The sequence below is a fragment of the Sphaeramia orbicularis genome, chromosome 7, assembly GCF_902148855.1.
Source record: "Sphaeramia orbicularis chromosome 7, fSphaOr1.1, whole genome shotgun sequence".
Taxonomy (NCBI): Eukaryota; Metazoa; Chordata; class Actinopteri; order Kurtiformes; family Apogonidae; genus Sphaeramia; species Sphaeramia orbicularis.
Window position 1 is genome coordinate 5191537 of NC_043963.1, and position 21819 is coordinate 5213355.

At 36.0% G+C, this 21819-nt stretch overlaps 1 protein-coding gene across 1 annotated transcript in view; it reads left to right on the plus strand.

Moving 5' to 3' along the window:
• Positions 1–21819, plus strand: part of LOC115422026 (uncharacterized) — a 136535-nt gene that overhangs the window by 23059 nt on the left and 91657 nt on the right. The window contains exons 2-3 of the mRNA XM_030138067.1: positions 19471–19623; positions 21246–21354. Coding sequence (XP_029993927.1) covers positions 19471–19623; positions 21246–21354 — 262 coding nt within the window. The remainder of the gene's footprint in view (positions 1–19470; positions 19624–21245; positions 21355–21819) is intronic.

The window sequence follows — 21819 nt, forward strand, 5'->3', positions numbered from 1 at the left end:
ACGAGGTTTCACAGATGTAATAAAGGATGCGTTGAACCTTAAACTCAGTCATTAGAGTTTGGACAGTTTGATTAGATCTGATCTGGACTCCACCGGTCAGTTTGTTTTTATTTCACTTTTACTCCGAGTTATTTTTACAAGTGCATCAGTGGTTTTAATTGTCTCCTAATGAGTTGAGTTGTCGAGTTATTGAGTTTTCCGTTAGTTTTCCTCGTTCAATGAGCAAATGTTTGATTTATTGGAGCTTAAAGAATTAAAATAGACATAAATAAAACACAAAAAATGCAGAAAAAGCAGAAAAACCCCATCAAAAAACACGGAAAAATCAACAAACATGAAAAAAATCAGAGAAAAAACTGAAAAATTGCAGAAAAAAACAGAAAAATTGTGGAAAAACTGAAAAAAATGCCAAAAAATGTTTACATGTGATTTACTGTTCACTTGTAAACAATTACAATATGTCAATAGTTTTGTTTCCATAAATGTATTTAATGCACATTTTGGACAATGTTGATGGAAACACTAAAAAATACAGAAATTTACTTAAACAAGGTGTTTTTTTATTTTTACCAGAGTAAATGCTCTGGATCTCATCAGCTCATTCAGTGACTTCAGTTTGTTTTTATTTCACTTAAACTCTGAGTTATTTTTACAAGTGCATCAGTAGTTTTAATTGTCTCCTAATGAGATGAGTTGTTTTTGTTGAGTTTTCCTTTAGTTTTTCACGTTCGATGAGCAAACCTTTAATTTATTGGCGCTGAAAAGTGTGAGTTTCGAATCGTTTGTTAAAAATCTCATGTTTTGTTCTTGAAACATTAACAGTGGACGAAAAATGAAAATCTGTGTTTAACATGACATCAAGTCTGTGTTCAAAGTTGTGAAAAATACAGTTAATATGATCATAGTTTAATTATATTACAACACCTTAAATGTTTTTTTTGCAAACATGTTTGAGTGTATATATATATATATATATATATATATATATATATATATATATATATATATATATATATATATATATATGTGTGTATACACACATACTTACATATATATACATACATACATACATATACATATATATATATATATATATATATATATATATATATATATATATTATACTCCACTCCATCCACCTTAATGTTCTCTTCAGTATTCACCGGTGTCATCAGTCATGGAGTATCTCTTGTCATTGAATTATTTTCTTTGAGTTATTATTAGACTGAATAAATGCAGGGGAAACAACATGTTTCACATCAGAGACGTCGGTTTACTCAGGACTAATATTACCTCAGAATTGCAGACATATGAACTCCACAATTATTATAAATTGCTGAAGGTTGACAGGTGGTACTAGGTCTGTGTGAATGGGTTTGATCCATGATAAGAGCAGGATAATTGAACACAATAAACACCTGTGATCATCAGATCAACCCATTAACCTGCACCAATATGACACTGACACATAATACTACTACTACTACTACTACTACTACTTCTTATAATAATAATAATAATAATAATAATAATAATAATAATAATAATAATAATTCTTTCCCATCAAAATATTTTACAGTTGAGTTGATGTTCATTCCCACTTTTATTGATTAATCTAAGTTCAATGTACAGTTAACCATTAAATGCAGCTGTTTATTACATTGTGTTGTTCATATCTGGTTATCAGGTTTTTTGTATCAATATATTCAATTAAAAGCCTCATAGCTGTTGGATGTTGTGTGTCTCAGGATGTGGTGGATAATATGAAAGTTGCCAGTTTCAGACAAAATCGTGTATTCGTTTTGTTTTGATGCTGATTAGTCAGATTCAGTGTTTCCTGATCCATCGTTATCATATAGTTATACCTTTAAAACCAACACAGTGAATATATTCTGATGTTTTCAGTCTGTTTATATATTTCTTTACTTTTTTTGCATCTGTTTAAAGTTACAGTGCTACTGCCATAAAAACATTACACTTCAATATTTTTGTTGCTTTAAAAAACACCAAAAACTCTTAAACAACTTCAGCCCTGCAAAACTACCAAACATTCAACAATTTTGAGGATTTTAACTGTTTAAATGCCAGTTTAATTATTTGAATTCAGAATGATTTATTACAAAAACAAAAAAAACCCACACAATTGCATTTGTATTTCTTCTGTTTTGTCAGATACTCCCTCATGGACTAAACTTGACTAAACTAAACTTGATTGTTGACTTCCACTATAACCACAAATCAGTATCAGCCTTCAGCTCAGTTTTGTTGATAATCTTTGACATATTAAGGCACAAGGCTCTAATCACCACCAATGTCCTATCCTCCCACTATTTATAACATAGAAAATATTTACTTTCTTTTTTAAATAAATTATTCGGAATTCAAATAAACCGACATTTAAATGGTTAAAATCCAGAAAATTAAGGAATGTTTGGTTATTTTGAGCAGGGCTGAAGTTGTTTAAGAGATTAAAAATAAATAAATAAATAGATAGATAGATAGATAGATAGATGTATGATGATATGTCAATCTTTATTTATATAGCACTTTTCATACAATGAAGATATGTCACAAAGTGCTTTACATTTAAATTTAAAAATCAGTACCCCCCCCTCCACACACACGCACACACACACACACACGCACACACACACACACACACACACACACACACACACACACACGTATACACACATAAATACACACACACTCACAGCTCCACCCATATTACCAGAGCTGATATGTTCAAATGACAGCACATAAAAAGACTGAGCACAGGAGGACCAGAAAGTAAAAGAGGAGGAGCTGTCCAGGGAGCCAGCTGCACCGTGGGGGTGGGGTGGGGGGTGGCACCGACCTCGGCAACCCGGCGCCGCCGACACAGAGCCGCATCCTGACCAGTGAGAGAGGGCCAAAGGGACCCCCACCCACCAGGGATGAGCAGACCCCAGGGAAGGAAAGCGCCACAGCCACCGGTGTCCACAGCCGCCCCCCCGGTGAGGAGGGCCCCCGCTGATGACACACTGGAGAATATAAATAAAAAACATTAAAAAGATAAAAAACAAAAGCAATGGCTCAAAGAATCTAAATATAAGACACACACACACACACACATATATATATATATATATATATATATATATATATATATATATATATATATATATATATATATATATGTGTGTGTGTGTGTGTGTGTGTGTGTGTAAATAGAATATAAATATTATACATTTCATACTATCACTGTGTTCTATGGCAAAGTAATTATAATTTAAGGGGAACTGAAATCTACAAGAAAATTAAGTGTAGAACAAACAAAAAACCAGTGTATCTCTGTCAGATGGGTTCATCTGTGGAATAATCTGGAGCTAAACTTAACGATGTCTTCTTCAATAAAGACAAAAAGGGGTGTTAGTTAAAAGCCAAATTAAAACGGTGGGTGTTGAGCCTTGTTTTTTTTTTTTTTTTTTTTGTTTTGTGTATACATTTTTGCCATGAAGGTAACCTAAGGGTACAAAATGCATCAACAGAGGTCTAAGACACTGGATTTAAAAAATATACATTTGAATAGAAGTTCTTACCAAATTTCATACGAAAAGCTGCAACACGTGATCAACAAATTTAAAAAAAAAAGAGAAAAATGTACAGAAATGCCTGAGGAGAACCTAAGGGTTAATTCTGATGTCAACCTGTCCTCGTCTGTGATTGGTCACCTGGTTGTGACTCCGCCCCCTCATGTAAACCCCACCTTCAGAGCAGCTGTCCCATCCGTCCTGTTGTAGTAAATCCATCAGTAGTTCAGCTCCAGCGCCTCCTACTCCTCTGGGTTGTTAATTTCATTGCGTTTTTCATATCTGGTTATCAGGTTTTTTACATTAACATATTTAATTAAAAGCGTCATGGCTGTTGGATGTTGAGTGTCGGAGGATGCGGTGGATAAACTGTTGCAGCTCGTCTTTGTCTAATTGGTTCCACCGCCGTGTCATAATGAACTGAAAATTAAAATGACAGATCAGACAATAAAATATCACAACAGTAAACTGTGTTCTGCGGCCACTCCGTTTACTACCTGTGAACTCCAGACGGACTAAAGAACCAGATCAAACATGTTTTTACTGTGTTGTTTCAGCTTAAATAAATCAGACTTACATGTCAAAGTCCAGATTTACTGAAAATCTAATGTTATGAAGTCAACCTGTTATTTTATGACACAGACTCTGCAGGTTAAAGTGGACGAACTAAGCATTTTAACCCATAAAGACCCAAACAGCCACCGGCAACACAAACCATCTACTGATATAAACTGTTTAATACCTGTTGATCCACTAATTCTATCAATACATGTAAATATTTGGTGTAAAATACAGTTATTCGTCTTTTCATGGTCATCAAATATGACCCATTTGGACGTTCAGAGGCTCCGCAGTTACCATGGAAACACCGTCATCTTCTACAACATTGATTCACCCATGGAGTTGGATCAGTGACAGTGGATGGACACACTTGGTTTAAATATATTCAATAATAAATAAAATGAACAAAAATGTATTAAAAATTTACAAAACAATAAATAATGTGAAAAAAGAAAAGAAATTTACTGGAAAAAAAATTATTGAAGTAAAAAAAAAAAAAATTAAGCTACAAAATGACCAAAAACTGTAAATGATCAATAAAATTAACAAAAATGAATAATTAATCAACAAAATAACAACGAGTAGCATGAACAAAATAAGCCACTAACAGAAATAAATTGAAGAAAAAAATAAACTAGACAAAAAAAAGAACAAAAACAAATTAAAAATTTACAAAATAATAATTAACATGGAGAAAATAATGAAATTAACAAGATCCATCACAAAAAAGTGTTATAAAAGAACAAAATAAGCTACAAACTGAATGAAATTGAAGAAAAAATGTTAATGTTCAGTTAATGAAAGATTTCACTGAAAAGTCACTTTTTCTTCATTTTTCTGTTTTGATGTAATTAACTTTGAATTTACTGAGTTTTCATGAACATCTACATGATCTGTGAATTAAATATAGGAAAGTACATGATTTATACCAAAAAATGCAAAATACAGAGGATAATATTATTTTTAAAAAATTGGTGATAATCAGTTGAGAGGTAGAAATAGAGAAAATAATCATGTGGGAGCTGCCACTACCCTGTCCAATCCAAAACATCTGCATCTGTGGTAGAACTTCACAGATGTTTATTCTAAACACTACGATGAGAATTTGGTCATTTTTAAATATGCAGCAATAGAAATAAAACATATAGACCCTTTTATTATGTGGTGGACACGTTATCCTACATCTAGTGATGGAATGGAACTAAATATTTTTTAATTACATATTTGATCTAAATAGATCAGTTCTTTTAATTTAGACTCGTCTTCAGTGGAAACAGCGATGCTCCTATTTTTATCGCTTCTTTTCTTTTTCTGTGAAAGTTACTGTGGTTTGGTTCGGTTGTTGTTTGGTCATTAGTTTTCAAATGCATGGAGATCGGCAGACTCAAGTCTACAGTGACTCACTACCAAGGTTATTATCGTTAATGAAAACTAACGAAATGACGAAAACTAGAATTGAAAAAACATTTTCGTTAACTGAAATAAATAAAAACTATAATTAAAATAAAAAAACGATAACTAACTGAAACTGTATTGTGTGCTTGCAAAACTAACAAAAATGTAGAAAAATTATGGATAAAATTCCCTTTGTTTTCGTCTTTGTCGACGTCGGATTGATATGAAATCGATTTATTTCACTCTAGCAATTTTAGCTAGCAGCACCATACAACACTTCATGGTCCGTCACTTCTCGTCACTTGTTGTTTAGTCGTCTTTTGGTCCCCACTCTACCTGGAAACATGGAGACTGAAGTTGGGAGAATGCAGCAGAGTCCTGTACGGGATTTATGTGAATACGACGACAAGGAAGAGAAAAGATATGAAAAAACTAAAACTAAACTAAAACTCAGCATTTAAAAAACCAAAAACTATAAAAACTAGCAAACCTGCTCTAAAAACTAATTAAAATGTACTGAATAAGAGAAAAAAAAACCCAACTCAAAACTAAATAAAACTAAACTATAATGAAAAATCCAAAACTATTGTAACCTTGCTCACTATTCCCTCTAATGGTCACTTAAATCAGCTGACCTGTCAGTGGAATTAAATTCACTTCATATCTGTATTTGCATCTTCACACGTTTATTATAAACACTATGACGAGAATTTTTAAAATCTTTTTTATTTGAAAGTAGAAATACTACTTTGAAAGCAGAAATACTACAGAAAGACCCTTTAACCCTGTACCGCCAAACATATCATATTTGAGACATTAGTTTTGAAGCCCTCTACGTGATTAGTGTGATATTTTCTTTCTTGAAAAACCTGATGTATACAATTAGATACATGCAATACACAGGTAATCCAACAGGGGGAGGAGTTTGTTCACCAGAGGCCTTTCCAGTGACACTACAAGACTGTCTTTAATGAGGAAGGAGGAAGAACTGGGAGAATTTAGAAAAGGAATTAACAATTTGTTAGACATGTTTGTGTTATATAAGGTTTTTGTTTGTCCAGAAATAATAATATTTGAGCATTGAGACCTGATCTATCAAATATGACACAAAATTGAAAATCATACATGGAAATTGATATTTGAAAAATTTTTTTTTGGTTATTAAGAAGGACAAATAAAGACTCCAGTTTCAAAGAACTGGGAATTTTCTGTCAATGATTTAATGGTTCAGTCTTTACAGGGTTAAATAAACCCATAATGCAATGCTATGTGTATTTACAAAGATGCATTTACTGGAAGTGGAAGGTTTGGGTGTTGCTTTTTTTTATTGATGTATTTGGAGACATGATTTAAACAGAATGTCTCCAGATGACTTTTGTGCAGTTGTTTTCCTTCCTCTGTGTTTGAGTTTGAGCTTCTCTTTATTTTCGACTCTTAAACACCTGAAAACCCGGTTGCGGTGTCGGTCTTTGTAGCGGCGTCCGATCGGAACCAGACGTCGTATTCAGGTCAAAGATGGAAACCCTGTCGAGAGGCCGACCGCTGCCGCTGAAACACACAAAGGGAAGCAGTCGTCGGGTTGGCGGTTTGGTCGCCGGTGTTCTGTCGGCCCTCGGCTCACCTCCCCCTCGGTGTTCTCCTGTTGCCATGGTGAGAGGCTCCTCCGGCCGCCACGGTGCTGAAAAAGAAATTAACACCAGTCTTAATTAGACTGCAAGGCTTCAATTTCCATCTCAGCTCCTCCTCCTCCTGACCTTCTCCTCCTCTCTCCACTCCCCTCTCCCACCTGAAAGCCACCCTGGCATATTAACACCAGCCACCAGGCATAATTAATGAGACCAGTCAGTCACAGAGTTCCTCCGAGATTACCGACGGAATGGTGTGGACGTCCCAAACCCTTCACTTTGTTCTCACATCGGAAACCCAAACGTCTGACTGTTACGTCTGAAATCACACTGGTTCGCTTCGTGCAGAGTCTCTAATATTCAGTCGATTCATGTATTTAATCAGAGGCCGATCGCTCATCATCGGTTCTGTAATCCAGTTTGAGCCAATTAGTCTACGGTGATCAATAAAACACAACGTCTGTTTTGTTTCCAGGTGGTTTTAATGCATGTGAGATGCTGTTGTATGAACATTCATCTGCAGGAGATCTACATACACGTTTACTTCTTAGCTCTGTCTCAGGTGAAACAGCCCTGAAACATCTTTGTTATCTGATAAAACTCCACTTTAAGCCTTCATTCATTCTTTACTGCAGTGACAGCTACTCTTCAAAGCAGTAATAAATGCAAAGAGTGGCTATTTGAAGAATCTAAAATATAAAACATGCTTTGAGTTATGTCACACTTTTTGTAACTACATAATTCTATATCAGAGGTGATTTCTCACAGACTGCAAGGGAAGCTCAGCTTCCCCTAAATTTATGAAAATTAAATGGTTAAATCTGTTCGGTTGTGTTGACATTTCATTGACTACAAATGTGTTCGAACACGTTCATCTCACAGACGAGTTCATTCAGAATCAGCTTTTTCACAAATCACAGACTGGATGTTGTTCACTTCTCCATTCCTGTGTCTCTGTTTTCTCATTCGATCTCTGCTCAGTGCATTTGTCTGTAGATGCTCAGCGTCCATGCACTTCAATGGGACTGAGTGGAACTGGTTTTTTCATTGCCTCAAAACTGGATGCTAATTGGATAAATGCCACCATGTTGTCCCGCCCCCGGACGCTCGGCGTCTCTGGGGGTGAATAGAGCTGTGGGCGGAGCTCGGCCAGGCTGGACACTGGGCTTCCATGTGCTGATTGGAAGATCAGTTGAAAGGCTGAATCCCGTTTGATTGACAGCTGTTTTGAGATCTCCTCCTTCACTGACACAGTTCAGTTTAATACCGTCGTGCATTCTGCTGTGAAATCGAGAGAGAAACCACTACGAAATAGCTTGTTCATTTCTTGCACTGTAAATACAACACACTCATTGTACTTCCTTGTGTCAATTTAACATAACTTCAATGTTTTCTTGTTTCAGTTACATAATTTAATAATTTCTTTTTCGAGTTTAATATCGTTTTGTAGATAGTTAAATCAATCATACTGTTGGATAGGTCAGAGTGAACTAGCTATCTAGCAAGGTGCACACGATGGCAGACAATGCTAATGGAACGGAGGGCCGAATTTATGTTTAAATAACGACAATTTTTTTGATGTAAGCTGACAATGATCTTCCCCTCTATGAAAGACGAGCAGCCGCCACTGTTCCATATGTGTTCATTCATAGTTGTGATGCCTTCAGTGAGAATCTACGATGGAAATAGTCATGAAGATAAGGAAAAACCAGGTGTGTCCAAACTTTTGACTGGTAGTGTAATTAAACTAGCATGTTGACCCGTGGTTCCCCATGGGTTCTAGATCCTGGACTTCATCATTATCAGTTCTGAGGGTGGGATTCGATGGGATGGGTGTTTTTAAAATCCACATCCCATTTTCTGTTATCATGGTTGGGATCTCAGTGGCAGTTAGGATCATTCTTAAACACTGGAAAACCCCCAAAGCCCCACAATTTAAAGAATGGGTCAACATGATGATAAAGACTGCTTCATATGAATGTGTGCTTCATAAGTTTAACAATAGGGATGGAACCACAGCACCAGTTTGGGAGCCATTCTGGTCTGACAGAACTATGACCGAAAGCAGGATGACAGCTGAACTACTTCCCTCTAGTATTTATTTATTTATCTATTTATTTATCTGTTTTATTTTATTTTTTCTTTTTGGAAACTTCCACGCTTTGTAGCATTTTTGATACTTTTCATGTATGTATAGAAGCCCTCTTTGTTAACACTAAGCAACATTGTATGATTGTATACCAAGTGAAAACGCTAATAAAAACTTGAATTATTAAAACAAAAAAAAAATCCACATCCTGACCCTGAGGGACAACATCCTGGTCCCCCAGCACGGACATTTTTTGTGTATTCACATATGCTGTACCACATTGTAAGGCCATTGTATTCCAAAATTACTAATATCTCCCAAAACATTGGTCCTATCAACTCAGCGTTTTCACTAGTCTGTTCCTTGACCAAAAATACAGAAGAATGACAAACTACAGCAGTCAGCTCTGTACAGGGATTTAGTGTGATGCCCGAGACACGCACGCACGCACGCACACCCACACACCCACCAATCTCCAATTGGTTATGTTTTATGTCAAAAATTCCACTAGTTTATTATCAACTCGTGCATGAAAGGGTTAATTACCTTTATCATGTTGTAATTACCATGCGAGGAAACCAGACCCCTGCTCCTGCTCTGGACTCTGTTACTGACTCTTAGATTTCCACTGTTTGTTACCGTCTCTGTTGTGTTTATTTTATTATTACATTTGTTAAATAAAGCTGCAAAACCTGAAATCAGGACGTAAAAGTGCATGGTTTCCTCCGTCTGCAGCTTCTCCTCCAACGACTACATATGAGGATAAACCTGACGTCGTCTGGCCGTCTGAACACACCTGTGAGCGTCCAACACCTCCCGTCACTGGGTGGATTTTCTCGGTTTTCCTTCTGCTTTAGACCAGACGGATCCCAGAGGAACACCAGGATCCTCATTATCAAGAACCCCCCACACACACTCGACTCCTCCCCTCTTACCCACAATGCCCCTCTTTTGGATAATTAGCTGCTTTAGATCTGTGTCTTCTCATAATCAACACCATCATCAGTGTCACTCACAATCTTCATCGTCTCTATCATTAACATGACAAGAACAGCGTTCATCGTGCGTTACTTGTTTATTATATAATTCATGTTCTGTCGCCGGATCATAAACGCACCACAGTTAAACACGTCTGTGTCTGAATGCTGTTTAATCACATCATCAAGGTCTGATTGATCGAGTTAGTCTTCAGGTCTTCTGTCGTGTTTTTGTTCCGTCATCCACTATATGGACAAAAGTATGTGGACACGTTGAATTCAGCTGTTTTTCTAACAAAACAATAATAATAACAATAATAACTTTATTTGTATCACACCTTTAAAAACTGAGTTTACAAAGTGCTTTGACAGACAAAGCAAAAGTGCACAACAGCAGAATAAAAACATAAACAACATAATAAAAGAGATGAGTACAGCAAACATGAGATCATGACTAACTTTGAATGTATCATATAATGACAAATGTCATAATATAGTTTTATATTGGGATAAATATCATTGCATTGGTTTGTGTGGTTTAAATATGCTTCCAAAATGCCTCAGAGATTGTTTTTACTTACTTTCTCTCAACATTGATTGTTTTTTTTAATCCATTACTACCATTTTAAATGTTCTACCTCTACATTTCCAAAATATTTTTCTGACTGTAAATAAGAGACCAGACCAGTTTTTTTTTTTTTTTAGGAAAGAAAATCTCCCATTAAACTTTAAGGAAATATTGATGTAGCTGTAGCCATGATGTGTCCCAATACTTTTGTCCATATAGTTTATGAACAACAATATTTCAGTTTATTAGGAGATTTTTCTTACAAAAAAAAAAAAAAATGCTCTGGTCTCTGTCCTGGTTTAGTTCCTGTTCTTTTTCCCAGTCTGGTCTCTGGTCTAGTTCCTGATCTTGTCTCTGGTCTGGTTCCTGATTTATTTCCTGGTCTGGTTCCTGGTTTAGTGCCTGGTCTGGTTCCTGGTCTAGTCTCTGGTTTGTTTCCTGGTCCAGTCTATGGTCTGGTCCCTGGTCCAGTCTCTTGTCTTATTCCTGGTCTGGTTCCTGGTCTAGTTCCTGGTCCAGTTCCTGGTCTGGTTCCTGGTCTGGTTCCTGGTCCAGTTCCTGGTCTGGTTCCTGGTCTGTTGTGGATCAGGGTCCAGAGGCTCATCTGGGTTGTGTTTCTGCTACTCCTGGTGCAGGTTGTGTGTCTGCAGCTCTGTGTGTGTGTGTTTTGTGGGTCTGTAGAGGGGGTGGGGGTTGGTGTCGCCGTAGAGGGGATGCAGAATGAACGCCACCCGTCTCCTAGCAACAGGCAGGTTTGGAGACGGGATGGAAGAGGAGCAGGGAGAGAGTCCACAAAAGCCACCAGATAAAGGCGAGGAAATGAGAGCCAGGCCTAATGATGTGTGTGTCCACGGGTGGAGACGCACAAAACCAACACCACCCTCCATCCCATCCTGATACCGAACATTATCACTTAAACTCAACAAATAAGTCCAACTCCAAAACCTCCATCATCAGTCAACGTCGATAATTATCGCAATTAACGTCAAATCACGAAGCTCTGTCTAATTTAAAAACACGAAAGAACAGAAAAAACACAACAAAATAAAAACATAGGCGACGAAATGAGACAAAAACTCACCATGATTTAGTCTGATATGAAATTATATGACGATATATTAATGTCAGTTTGTGTTTTGTTATTGAGGCATGAGCGCTGACAGACATGCTGCATTCAAGTACACCACATAAATTCGAGAATCTGGACAAATTGCGACAAAGGCTGTGGAAAATTAAAACTTTTTCTGTGAATTCTACATCCTGAAAAACACCATAAATTTTACATGTTAGTATTATTTTACACTTAAAACAATTTCATTGTAATCAGTTTAAGTCCTGATAACTAAATAATGTTCAACTTTAGCCTGTTTTATTGACAACAAAAAACACTTCAAACACTTACTGCTGCAGTTCATCATTTGCAAAACAAAAAGAAAAAAATCTTATAATTTAATAACAATAATATTACATTTTATGGATAGGCACATGCACTAAAGTAATCTGATTACCAGACTATGATACCAAACTGACTGCTGACCATGCAACATTAGGCTTTTGCCGCAGAAGTTGAAGAACATAAATTGTGTGAAGTAGAAAAGTGTGTTTTATTGTTTTCATCCTGTATCTTTTACAAATGCAGGAAAATCTCTAATAAATGTCCGGTTTCCTCAGTGGCTCTGTCTCTGTGAGCGACCAGTGGGTGGAGCCTGGGGGGGCGGGGTGAACTGGGTCACGGGTCGATGTCAGGTTTACTGAGCCCCCCCCCCACCCAGGTCCGACGCATAAAAACATACCAGTCATCACCGTGGACGTTTCCCTGTCGGTGTGTACACATGACACACAACAACACAACAACACACACCAGCACATAACACACGCCTCTGTTTGTGTGTTCAGTCATGTGTGGCTCTGCCCTCACACCTCTGACTCTGACCCCACCGATCAGCCAATAGGAAGAGGGGGGGCGTGTCCTGTGTGCTGTGCCTTAAGGTGTACACACACACACACAAATGCGTACAGACACACACGGACACACATACATGCACACAGACTCAGTACGATACACACTGACACACGCAGATACACACAGACACACAGACGCACACGGACGCACACAAACACACACAGACTCACACAGACACACACAGACGCACACAAACTCGCACAGACACACACAGATACACACAGACACACACGGATACACATTGATGCACACAGACTCGTTATGATACACACAGACACACAGATACACACAAACACACATAGATACACACAGATACACACAAACACACATAGATACACACAGACACACACAGATACACACACATACACACAGACCCACACAGGCACACAAAGACACACACAGATATACACATTAACTCACATAGACACACACACACACACACACACCATCTCTCTCACACACACACACAAACACACACACACACACACACACACATCCTCATGCTGTCACATAGACTTTGGTTCTGGTCCGTTGACGTGTTCTCCTGCAGGACGTGGAGGGGACGTCCAGCGTATGTGTGTGGATTTGTGTATCTGTGTGTGGAGGTTGTGATCTTTGCAGTGTGTGTGTTGTGTTGTGTGTCATGGTAAATGTCCATGGGAGGAGACAGCGGAGGACGAACATGTCCCCGTCCCATCTCCGCTCAGTGTGTGTCTGTCCTGGAGCTGTGGTGGGTTGTGTTGTTGTGTTGTTGTTGTGTTGCTGTTGTTGGGTTGCTGTTGGGGTTTGTCTGCTGTGATGTGACATGCAGAGGAAAAGGACACCGCAGACTGTAGAAACACAAAGATACACAAACCCTGGACGGTTCAGTTTAGAGGAAGTGGACCAGCAGCATTACCCATCATGCATTGCTGCAGTAGATGCTTTTCCACCACAGGAACTTTGATCATTTACTCTGAATCTGACAAAACCTCGGTGCGTTTCCACCTAAATTACCCGTAAAAAAGCTTTCCCTGACTGAAGTTCCAAATAGTAAGTAAGTAAAATTTATTTATAAAGCTCTTTTTACAGATGAAAATCACAAAGTGCTGTACATAAAATGGGTGCAATAAAACAACATAGAATAATTTCATAAAATAAATAAAAAGGATAAATCAACCAACCAACTAGCCAAATGCTTTCCTAAATAAAAACAGCTTGAGTTGAGAATGGGTAAAATGCAGACCAAATTTCCCAACAGGGATAATAAAGTGAGTTAACCTTTCCTTTAAAAGGATAATATGATTTTTATTTATTTTTTTACTCTTTTTATATTAAAACTAGGGCTGCTCGATTATATAAAAAAAAAAATCATGATTATTTTAGCAATAATTGAAATCACGATTATTAAAAACGATTATTTAACCTTAAAGTTGTTTATTTTTTTTCTTGCAAAACAATGTAAGATATACTCTTTAAATATAAATAAAGCTTTTAACCACAAAAAAAAAGTATGTTCACTTTTGTACGAAACAAAAAAATCTTTGAATGCAAATAAGTATACTGTAAATTCAAGTATGTTTCCTTTTGTAAACAAATAGTGCGCTGTAATTAAACTGCTCTAGACTTGCCATAGAACTGGAGCAATAAAAAAAAAACCTCACGTAAAGTGCAAATTATAAATTCAAGTATGTTCAGTGTAGTATGAAACAGTAAATTCAGTGGCGTGCTGTGAGGTTTCAGTTAGGTTAATACGGGAGTTGCAGCGTAAAGAGATTCGGAGACTGAAGATTGCATTGCGGACGAAGTTGTAGACGGAGTTTTTTTTTTAATGTGTTTTAGTTTTTCATAAGATTATAATAAAGGTGGCGGTGGTTAAACTTTAGATGGTTAAAAGGTTTGTTGTGTTACCGGTCGGTGCGGACACAACTATGAAACACTTTTTGCACGTAATGGGTTTTTGCTCTTCATCAAACCCAAAGTGATTCCATACAATTGAATTTGACTTGCCTTTTTTGTTTACCAAGCACCTCTGCTGCGATTCTCCTGCTATTTTTCCAGACCGCTAGGTACAACTTTCCTTTTGGGGTGGACCTGCCGGCTAGCTGGCAGCTGTAGCTCAGAGGGGGGCGGGGCAGAGCAGCTCATGGGAGCTTGTGTGCGCGTGAATTAAACAACTCAAAATTAATAATCGTTTTTTCTCAATTACATAATTTTTGTAATCGTTGCGTGTAATAATTGAAATCGTAATTGAATTTCGATTAATTGCACAGCCCGAATTAAAACTATACCGTTTTGATCCAAAAAGGAGCTAGCACAGCATAAAATCATACTGTGATTATCATGGAAAATATTGACGTTGAGTCCATTTGCTTCATTAACAAGGAAACTGTGCAGATCATAGGTGATAGGTAGAACACTCAACATTGAACTGGTTTTAAACATCAAAATAACACATCCCCAGTGTCTCTGAATCCGAAATATCACAAAACACACCTTTTGCAATTATATAATAGCAAAGGGCTGTCATTTCCATGTCATCATTTGTGCTTCTCTAGAACCAGGCCAACCCACATGCACTGACACATCACACCTGCTTGGACAATCAGTTCTTTATTCTGCACTTATTAGAGACAGTTAAAATAATATTGTTAATTGCTGCATTGTATTTTAAGAGTCTTCCTGTTAACATAATAGGGGCGGGACCTTTCATATTCCTAGATTTCTTGGGGGCGGGGCTGTGTGTTGAAGAATGCTGATTGGTGGAACACTGTCAGTCTTTCTCACTTCCATTCACTCTTCATGTTTAATCTGCGTCCTTCCTGTGAAGATCGACGCATGCTATTGTGTCTTTTTTGTGTCGGTACGCCTTTTTCATCTATTTTGTATTTTTTGTGTTACTGCGTCTTTTTTGTCTTTTGCGTCTTTTTCTTCTCATTACATCTCCTTCATCTGTTGCATCTTTTTCATCTATTGCGTCTTTTTCGTCTCTTGCGTCTTTTTCATCTATTGTGTCTTTTTTGTCCTTTGCGTCTTTTTCGTCTCTTGCGTCTTTTTTATCTGTTGCGTCTTTTTTGTCCTTTGCGTCTTTTTCGTCTCTTGTGTCTTTTTTGTCTCTTGCATCTTTTTCATCTATTGCGTCTTTTTCGTCTCTTGCGTCTTTTTCATCTATTGCATCTTTTTCATCTCGTGTCTTTTTTGTCTCTTGCGTCTTTTTCATCTGTTGCGTCTTTTTTGTCTCCTGTGTCTTTTTCATCTGTTGCGTCTTTTCCGTCTCTTGTGTCTTTTTCGTCTCTTGCGTATTTTTTGTCTTATTGTGACTTTTTTGTCTATTGCGTCTTTTTCGTCTTTTGTGTCTTTTTCATCTCTTGCGTCTTTTTCGTCTCTTGCATATTTTTTGTCTTATTGTGACTTTTTTGTCTATTGCGTCTTTTTTGTTGTATTGTGTCGTTTTCTTCTCATTACATCTCTTTGGTCTATTGCATCTTTTCCGTCCCACTCTGTCTTTTTTGTCTTATTGCATCTTCTTCTTATTATTAGATGTAACATTAGACAGAAACTATTAAAAATGAAAGAAACTAACGCTGTGACAAATTGAAAGTATCGAACTTCATTTTTGTCATTTTATCGATTATTACTTTTATTTTTGTCTACTTTGATTTCTTAATTTGTTCATTTTGTTGATTATTTTGTTAGTTTTCATTCATTTTGTTGATTATTTTGTTAGTGTTTACTCATTTTTTCATTAATTGAATCATTTAATTGACGATCACTTTAAAAAGTGTTGGAACGTCATCAGAAACAAATAAAAAACAAAAGAAACTAAAGCTGTGACAAACTTCATTTTTGTTGATTTTGTTGATTTTCATTCATTTGTTTTTTAGTTTCATTTTGATTATTTTTTTAGTTTTCATTTTTGTTAACTTTGTTGATTGTTTTGTCCATTTTTATTACTCATTGTGTTCATTAATCTAATATTATTAAATGTAGTAATGATGTTAGTGTAAAGTTACCACAATAGTCAATAGTATATTAATTGTATGAGAATCCCTGCTGTGTTTATCATTCACACTCTGGTTTATTGAATTCATTCTCTATTATTGTGGTTTCATTCTCTGTATGTGTAGATGTTATAGTAACAGACTCCTTCAGTTTGGCTTAATTAGTTCATTTTTCTTTTTTTTTTTTTTTTTTGGGTATAAATCTGTCGAGTGTTGATGTGTTTCGTGTTTCAGTCTGACAGAAAAACACAAACGCACAAAGATGCACATGTAAAAAATCACACAAAGACACACAAACACCTGCCCTGTGAGGTCACCCTGCATCCGTTACCATGGTGATAACGGGCTTCACCGTGTGGGGAGCGTGTCGAGGTGTGTGTGTGTGTCTGTGTGTGTGTGTGTGTTACCACCTGTTGTTGTTACATGTGGAGTTCTTCTGCAGGTGGAGATCCGCCTCCACCTCAGTCTGACACTGCATCAGTCTTTGTCTAGAAAACACATGTACAACACACGCACACACACACACAGACACACAGACACACAGTTTCATTTTCAGCTCCATATTTACTGATTTGTTTCATTGAACATTTTTCTGGTTGTGAATGCAGTGAAATCCAGTTAATTTATAAAATACTCAACATAAAGTGATATTTTTTGGTTCATAATCTATCATGAATACTGCCGTTAATCAACCAATAAACAGAATGAACAGAAATTAATTAAGATTAAAGACATGATAACTTTTGTTATGATTTGGTGCTATACAAATACAATTTTAAGTTGATTATTTTGTTCATTTTGTTGATTATTTGTAGTTATTAAAATTTGACGAATGTTCTGTAACTACAAATATGAATCAATAAATAAATGCATGAAAGTAATATCATTCAGTTCATTTTTGTTCATTTCGTTAACTATTTTATTTATGTTGATTTTCTTCGTTATTTTGTTCATTTTGTTTTTTATTTTCATTTTTGTTAACTTTGTGGATTATTTTTTTTTAATTTTGTTGGTTATTTTGTTGTCTTTTGTTCATTTTGTTCACTTTTATTTGTTTTTGTTGATTTTCTTCCTTATTTTGTTTTTGGATTTTTTATTTTCATTTTTAACTGTTAATTATTTTGTGAATTTTGTTCGCTTTAGTAAATTGATTATTCTTTTCCCTTTGTTGATTATTTGTAGTTATTAAAATTTGACAGATGTCCTGTAACTACAAATATGAATCAATAAATAAATACATGAAAGTAATATCATTCAGTTCATTTTTGTTCATTTCGTTGACTATTTTATTTATGTTGATTTTCTTCGTTATTTTGTTTATTTATTTTTTTAATTTTCATTTTTGTTAACTTTATTAATTATTTTGCTAATTTTGTTGATTTTTTTTTTTTTTTTGCTTTCGTAAATTGATTACTCTGTTCCTTTTGTTGATTTTTTGTCGTTATTAAAATTTGACAGATGTCCTGTAACTACAAATATGAATCAATAAATAAATGCATGAAAATGATATAATTCAGTTCATTTTTGTTGACTATTTTATTTGTTTATGTTGATTTTCTTCATTATTTTGTTCATTTTGTTTTTTATTTTCATTTTTGTTAACTTTGCGGATAATTTTGTTCTTTTTGTTGGTTATTTTGTTCGCTTTTAGTCATTTTGTTGATTATTTTTAATTTTGTTGATTATTTGTAGTTGTTAAAATTTGACAGATGTTCTGTATCTACAAATATTAATAAATAAATAAATAAATGATAATATCAGCCTCTGAACTTAATTATTTAAAAAAAAATGCTGTTTAAAGGTCCAGATTTACAGGATTGAAGATTCAAGTCTACAATCTACAGAAGTACACTAAAACAAGAACATTTACCAGAAAAAAAAAAACAAAAAACGATTTCATAGTGGTTTATGAACCACATATCCAGATAATTTATTTTCTAAAATGCATTAAAAAATAAACTGTTCATTCATTTGAACCTTTGGAAAATGGCTGAAAAAAACAAAGTACAGGCGATAATATTATAATAAATAGTGATAAGTCACTTTGAAAAGGTTATATGTAAAAAAAAAAAAGGTTCTTTTGGAAATCACTGCAAACATACTTAAAAGACTGAAAGGACTAAAATGTTTCCTAATATCAGTTTATATTCCAGGTTTATTTCATCACCACAGCTTTACAGTGACCGTTATATTTTTAACTAATTCAGCTGTATTTTGTGTATTTTGTCTGCAAAGTTTGTGAATGGACAGATAGAAATTGGAACCAATTTTTTCAAAAATCTGAAAAAATTTAGTTTTTTTGTTTTTCCATCTGATGCATGTGTTTTTCTGTTCAGTCAATATTTTCTTTTTTCTTTTTTTTTTTTTGCTAAAAGTCACTTTTCCTCAGTTTTCTCTGTTTTGACCTAATAACCGTTGAATTTACTCTGAGCTTTAATGATCATCTACATGATCAATAAATTAAATATAGAACATACATGATTTACCCTGAAAAATGAAGAAACATAGAGGATCATATTAGAATAAATGATGATAAATCACCCAAAAAAAGGTTAAATGTTGAAAAAAATCCATTGGAAGTCAACACCAAAAATCTGAATTGGTGCATCTTTAATGCAGTTATTGTTGTATCGATCCTAATTATTAACTGTAATCAGGACCAGACTCCTCAGGGTCATCGATGGGACAGTTTTAAACTCGTAGATAATCTGAGGGTTTGTGTGTTTCTGTGTGTTCTCAGTGTGTGGACGGCATCTCCGGTGGCGACTCGTCTATGAAACGCGTCGCCGTTGTCGAGGACTTCTTCGACATCATCTACTCGATGCACGTGGAGGTGAGCAGCGACCCCGGAAAAACCCCGAAGCACGCCGGACAGAAGAAGACCTACAAGGCCGTAAGTCCCCGCCCACAAGACCACATGACCACATGACTGTTTAGCTCCCACAATATCACATGACTCTGTTCAACTCCCACATTTCCCACATGACCATGTTCAACTCCCACATGACTCTGTTCAACTCCCACATGACCATGTTCAACTCCCACATGACTCTGTTCAACTCCCACATGACCATGTTCAACTCCCACATGACTCTGTTCAACTCCCACATGACCATGTTCAACTCCCACATGACCATGTTCAACTCCCACATGACTCTGTTCAACTCCCACATGACCATGTTCAACTCCCACATGACTCTGTTCAACTCCCACATGACCATGTTCAACTCCCACATGACTCTGTTCAACTCCCACATGACCATGTTCAACTCCCACGACTCTGTTCAACTCCCACATGACCATGTTCAACTCCCACATGACTCACATGACTCTGTTCAACTCCCACATGACCATGTTCAACTCCCACATGACTCTGTTCAACTCCCACATGACCATGTTGAACTCCCACATGACTCTGTTCAACTCCCACATGACCATGTTGAACTCCCACATGACTCTGTTCAACTCCCACATGACCATGTTGAACTCCCACATGACTCTTTTCAACTCCCACATGACTATGTTAAACTTTTAGCCATATTCTGCTGTTCCACTGTGATCTGTAAGTTTTAATCTACATATATAAATGATAAACTGAGACATAATATTTTTTTTATTTACACTTACGTTTCTTAAGTAGAAGTTCCAGGTTCATGTTATTAGCATTATTTTAAAAGGATAGTTTGTATATGTACACATTTTCATAGTGTAATTTTACTTTTTTCACTCTGAAACATAGAAGTCAGACATAAAAGTTTGGATTTGACATTATTTTTATTATTGTGTTAGTATTTTAATGGTCCGGTCCACTTCAGGTCATACTGGGCTGAATGTGGCCCCTGAACTTTAAGGAGTTTGGCCCCCCTGCTTTAGATGATAATTAAACCAAATTCAAGGAAAATAAGTATAAAGAAAATCACATCTAAGCCCCACAACAGAATCAGAAGCATGTTTAACCTTTTTATTCACACATGTGATAATAACTGTTAAATAATGTCAAATCCTTTTGTATTAAAACATACTGTTGCTGTAGTTCTTCATCTGCTGTAAACACCTCACTGACCATCAGACCTGACCTCTTCTGTAAATACCCATCATGCATTTGGTCTGAATGTCATCAGAGTGACTCTTTGTTCAGAGCAGTTTGGTCTCAGTTGATGATGCTGCCCTCTGCTGGTCAAACCTGTGAAATGCAGCCTTTTGTTCTACGTCCACCACCTCCTCCTCCTCCTCAAAATGATCACTTTAACGATATAAAACATGGACTTAAACAAATAAAAAAAAAAAAAAAAACAAGAATATAAAAAGAAGCAAAATGACAAAACAGAGGAAGTTTAAGTTGAGTTTTAACTGATAATAATACCAAACAAATCAGGAGAAAGTTTAACAAAATAAAAACATATCACGAGGATGATGATTATATCACGATGCTGTTACTATGACAACCTCAACGTTAAGACAAATGTTTAACTGAATGGAAACTTCATCTATTTGTGTGTCTGTTTATGTGTCCAGATTGCAGAGACGTACGCATTTTTACCACGAGAAGCAGTGACTCGATTCCTGATGAGCTGTGGAGAATGTCAGAAAAGGATGCACATCAGCACCACACAGGACTACAAAGGTACAAATACACAAAAAAACACACACAACTAATACACAAATACAACACATCAGCACCACACAGGACTACAAAGGTACAAATACACAAAAAAACACACACAACTAATACACAAATACAACACATCAGCACCACACAGGACTACAAAGGTACAAATACACAAAAAAACACACACAACTAATACACAAATACAACACATCAGCACCACACAGGACTACAAAGGTACAAATACACAAAAAAACACACACAACTAATACACAAATACAACACATCAGCACCACACAAAAAAGTACTGGTAGTAGTAGTACTAGTAGTCGCAGTGGTATTGTTGTTAGTGGTAGTAGTGTTATTGGTAGTTGTAGTATTGTTAGTAGTAGAGGTGTTAGAAGTAGTGGAAGTGGTAGTAGTACTACTGTTAGTAGTAGTGGTAGTAGTAATACTAGTACTAGTTGCGGTGGTGGTAGTAGT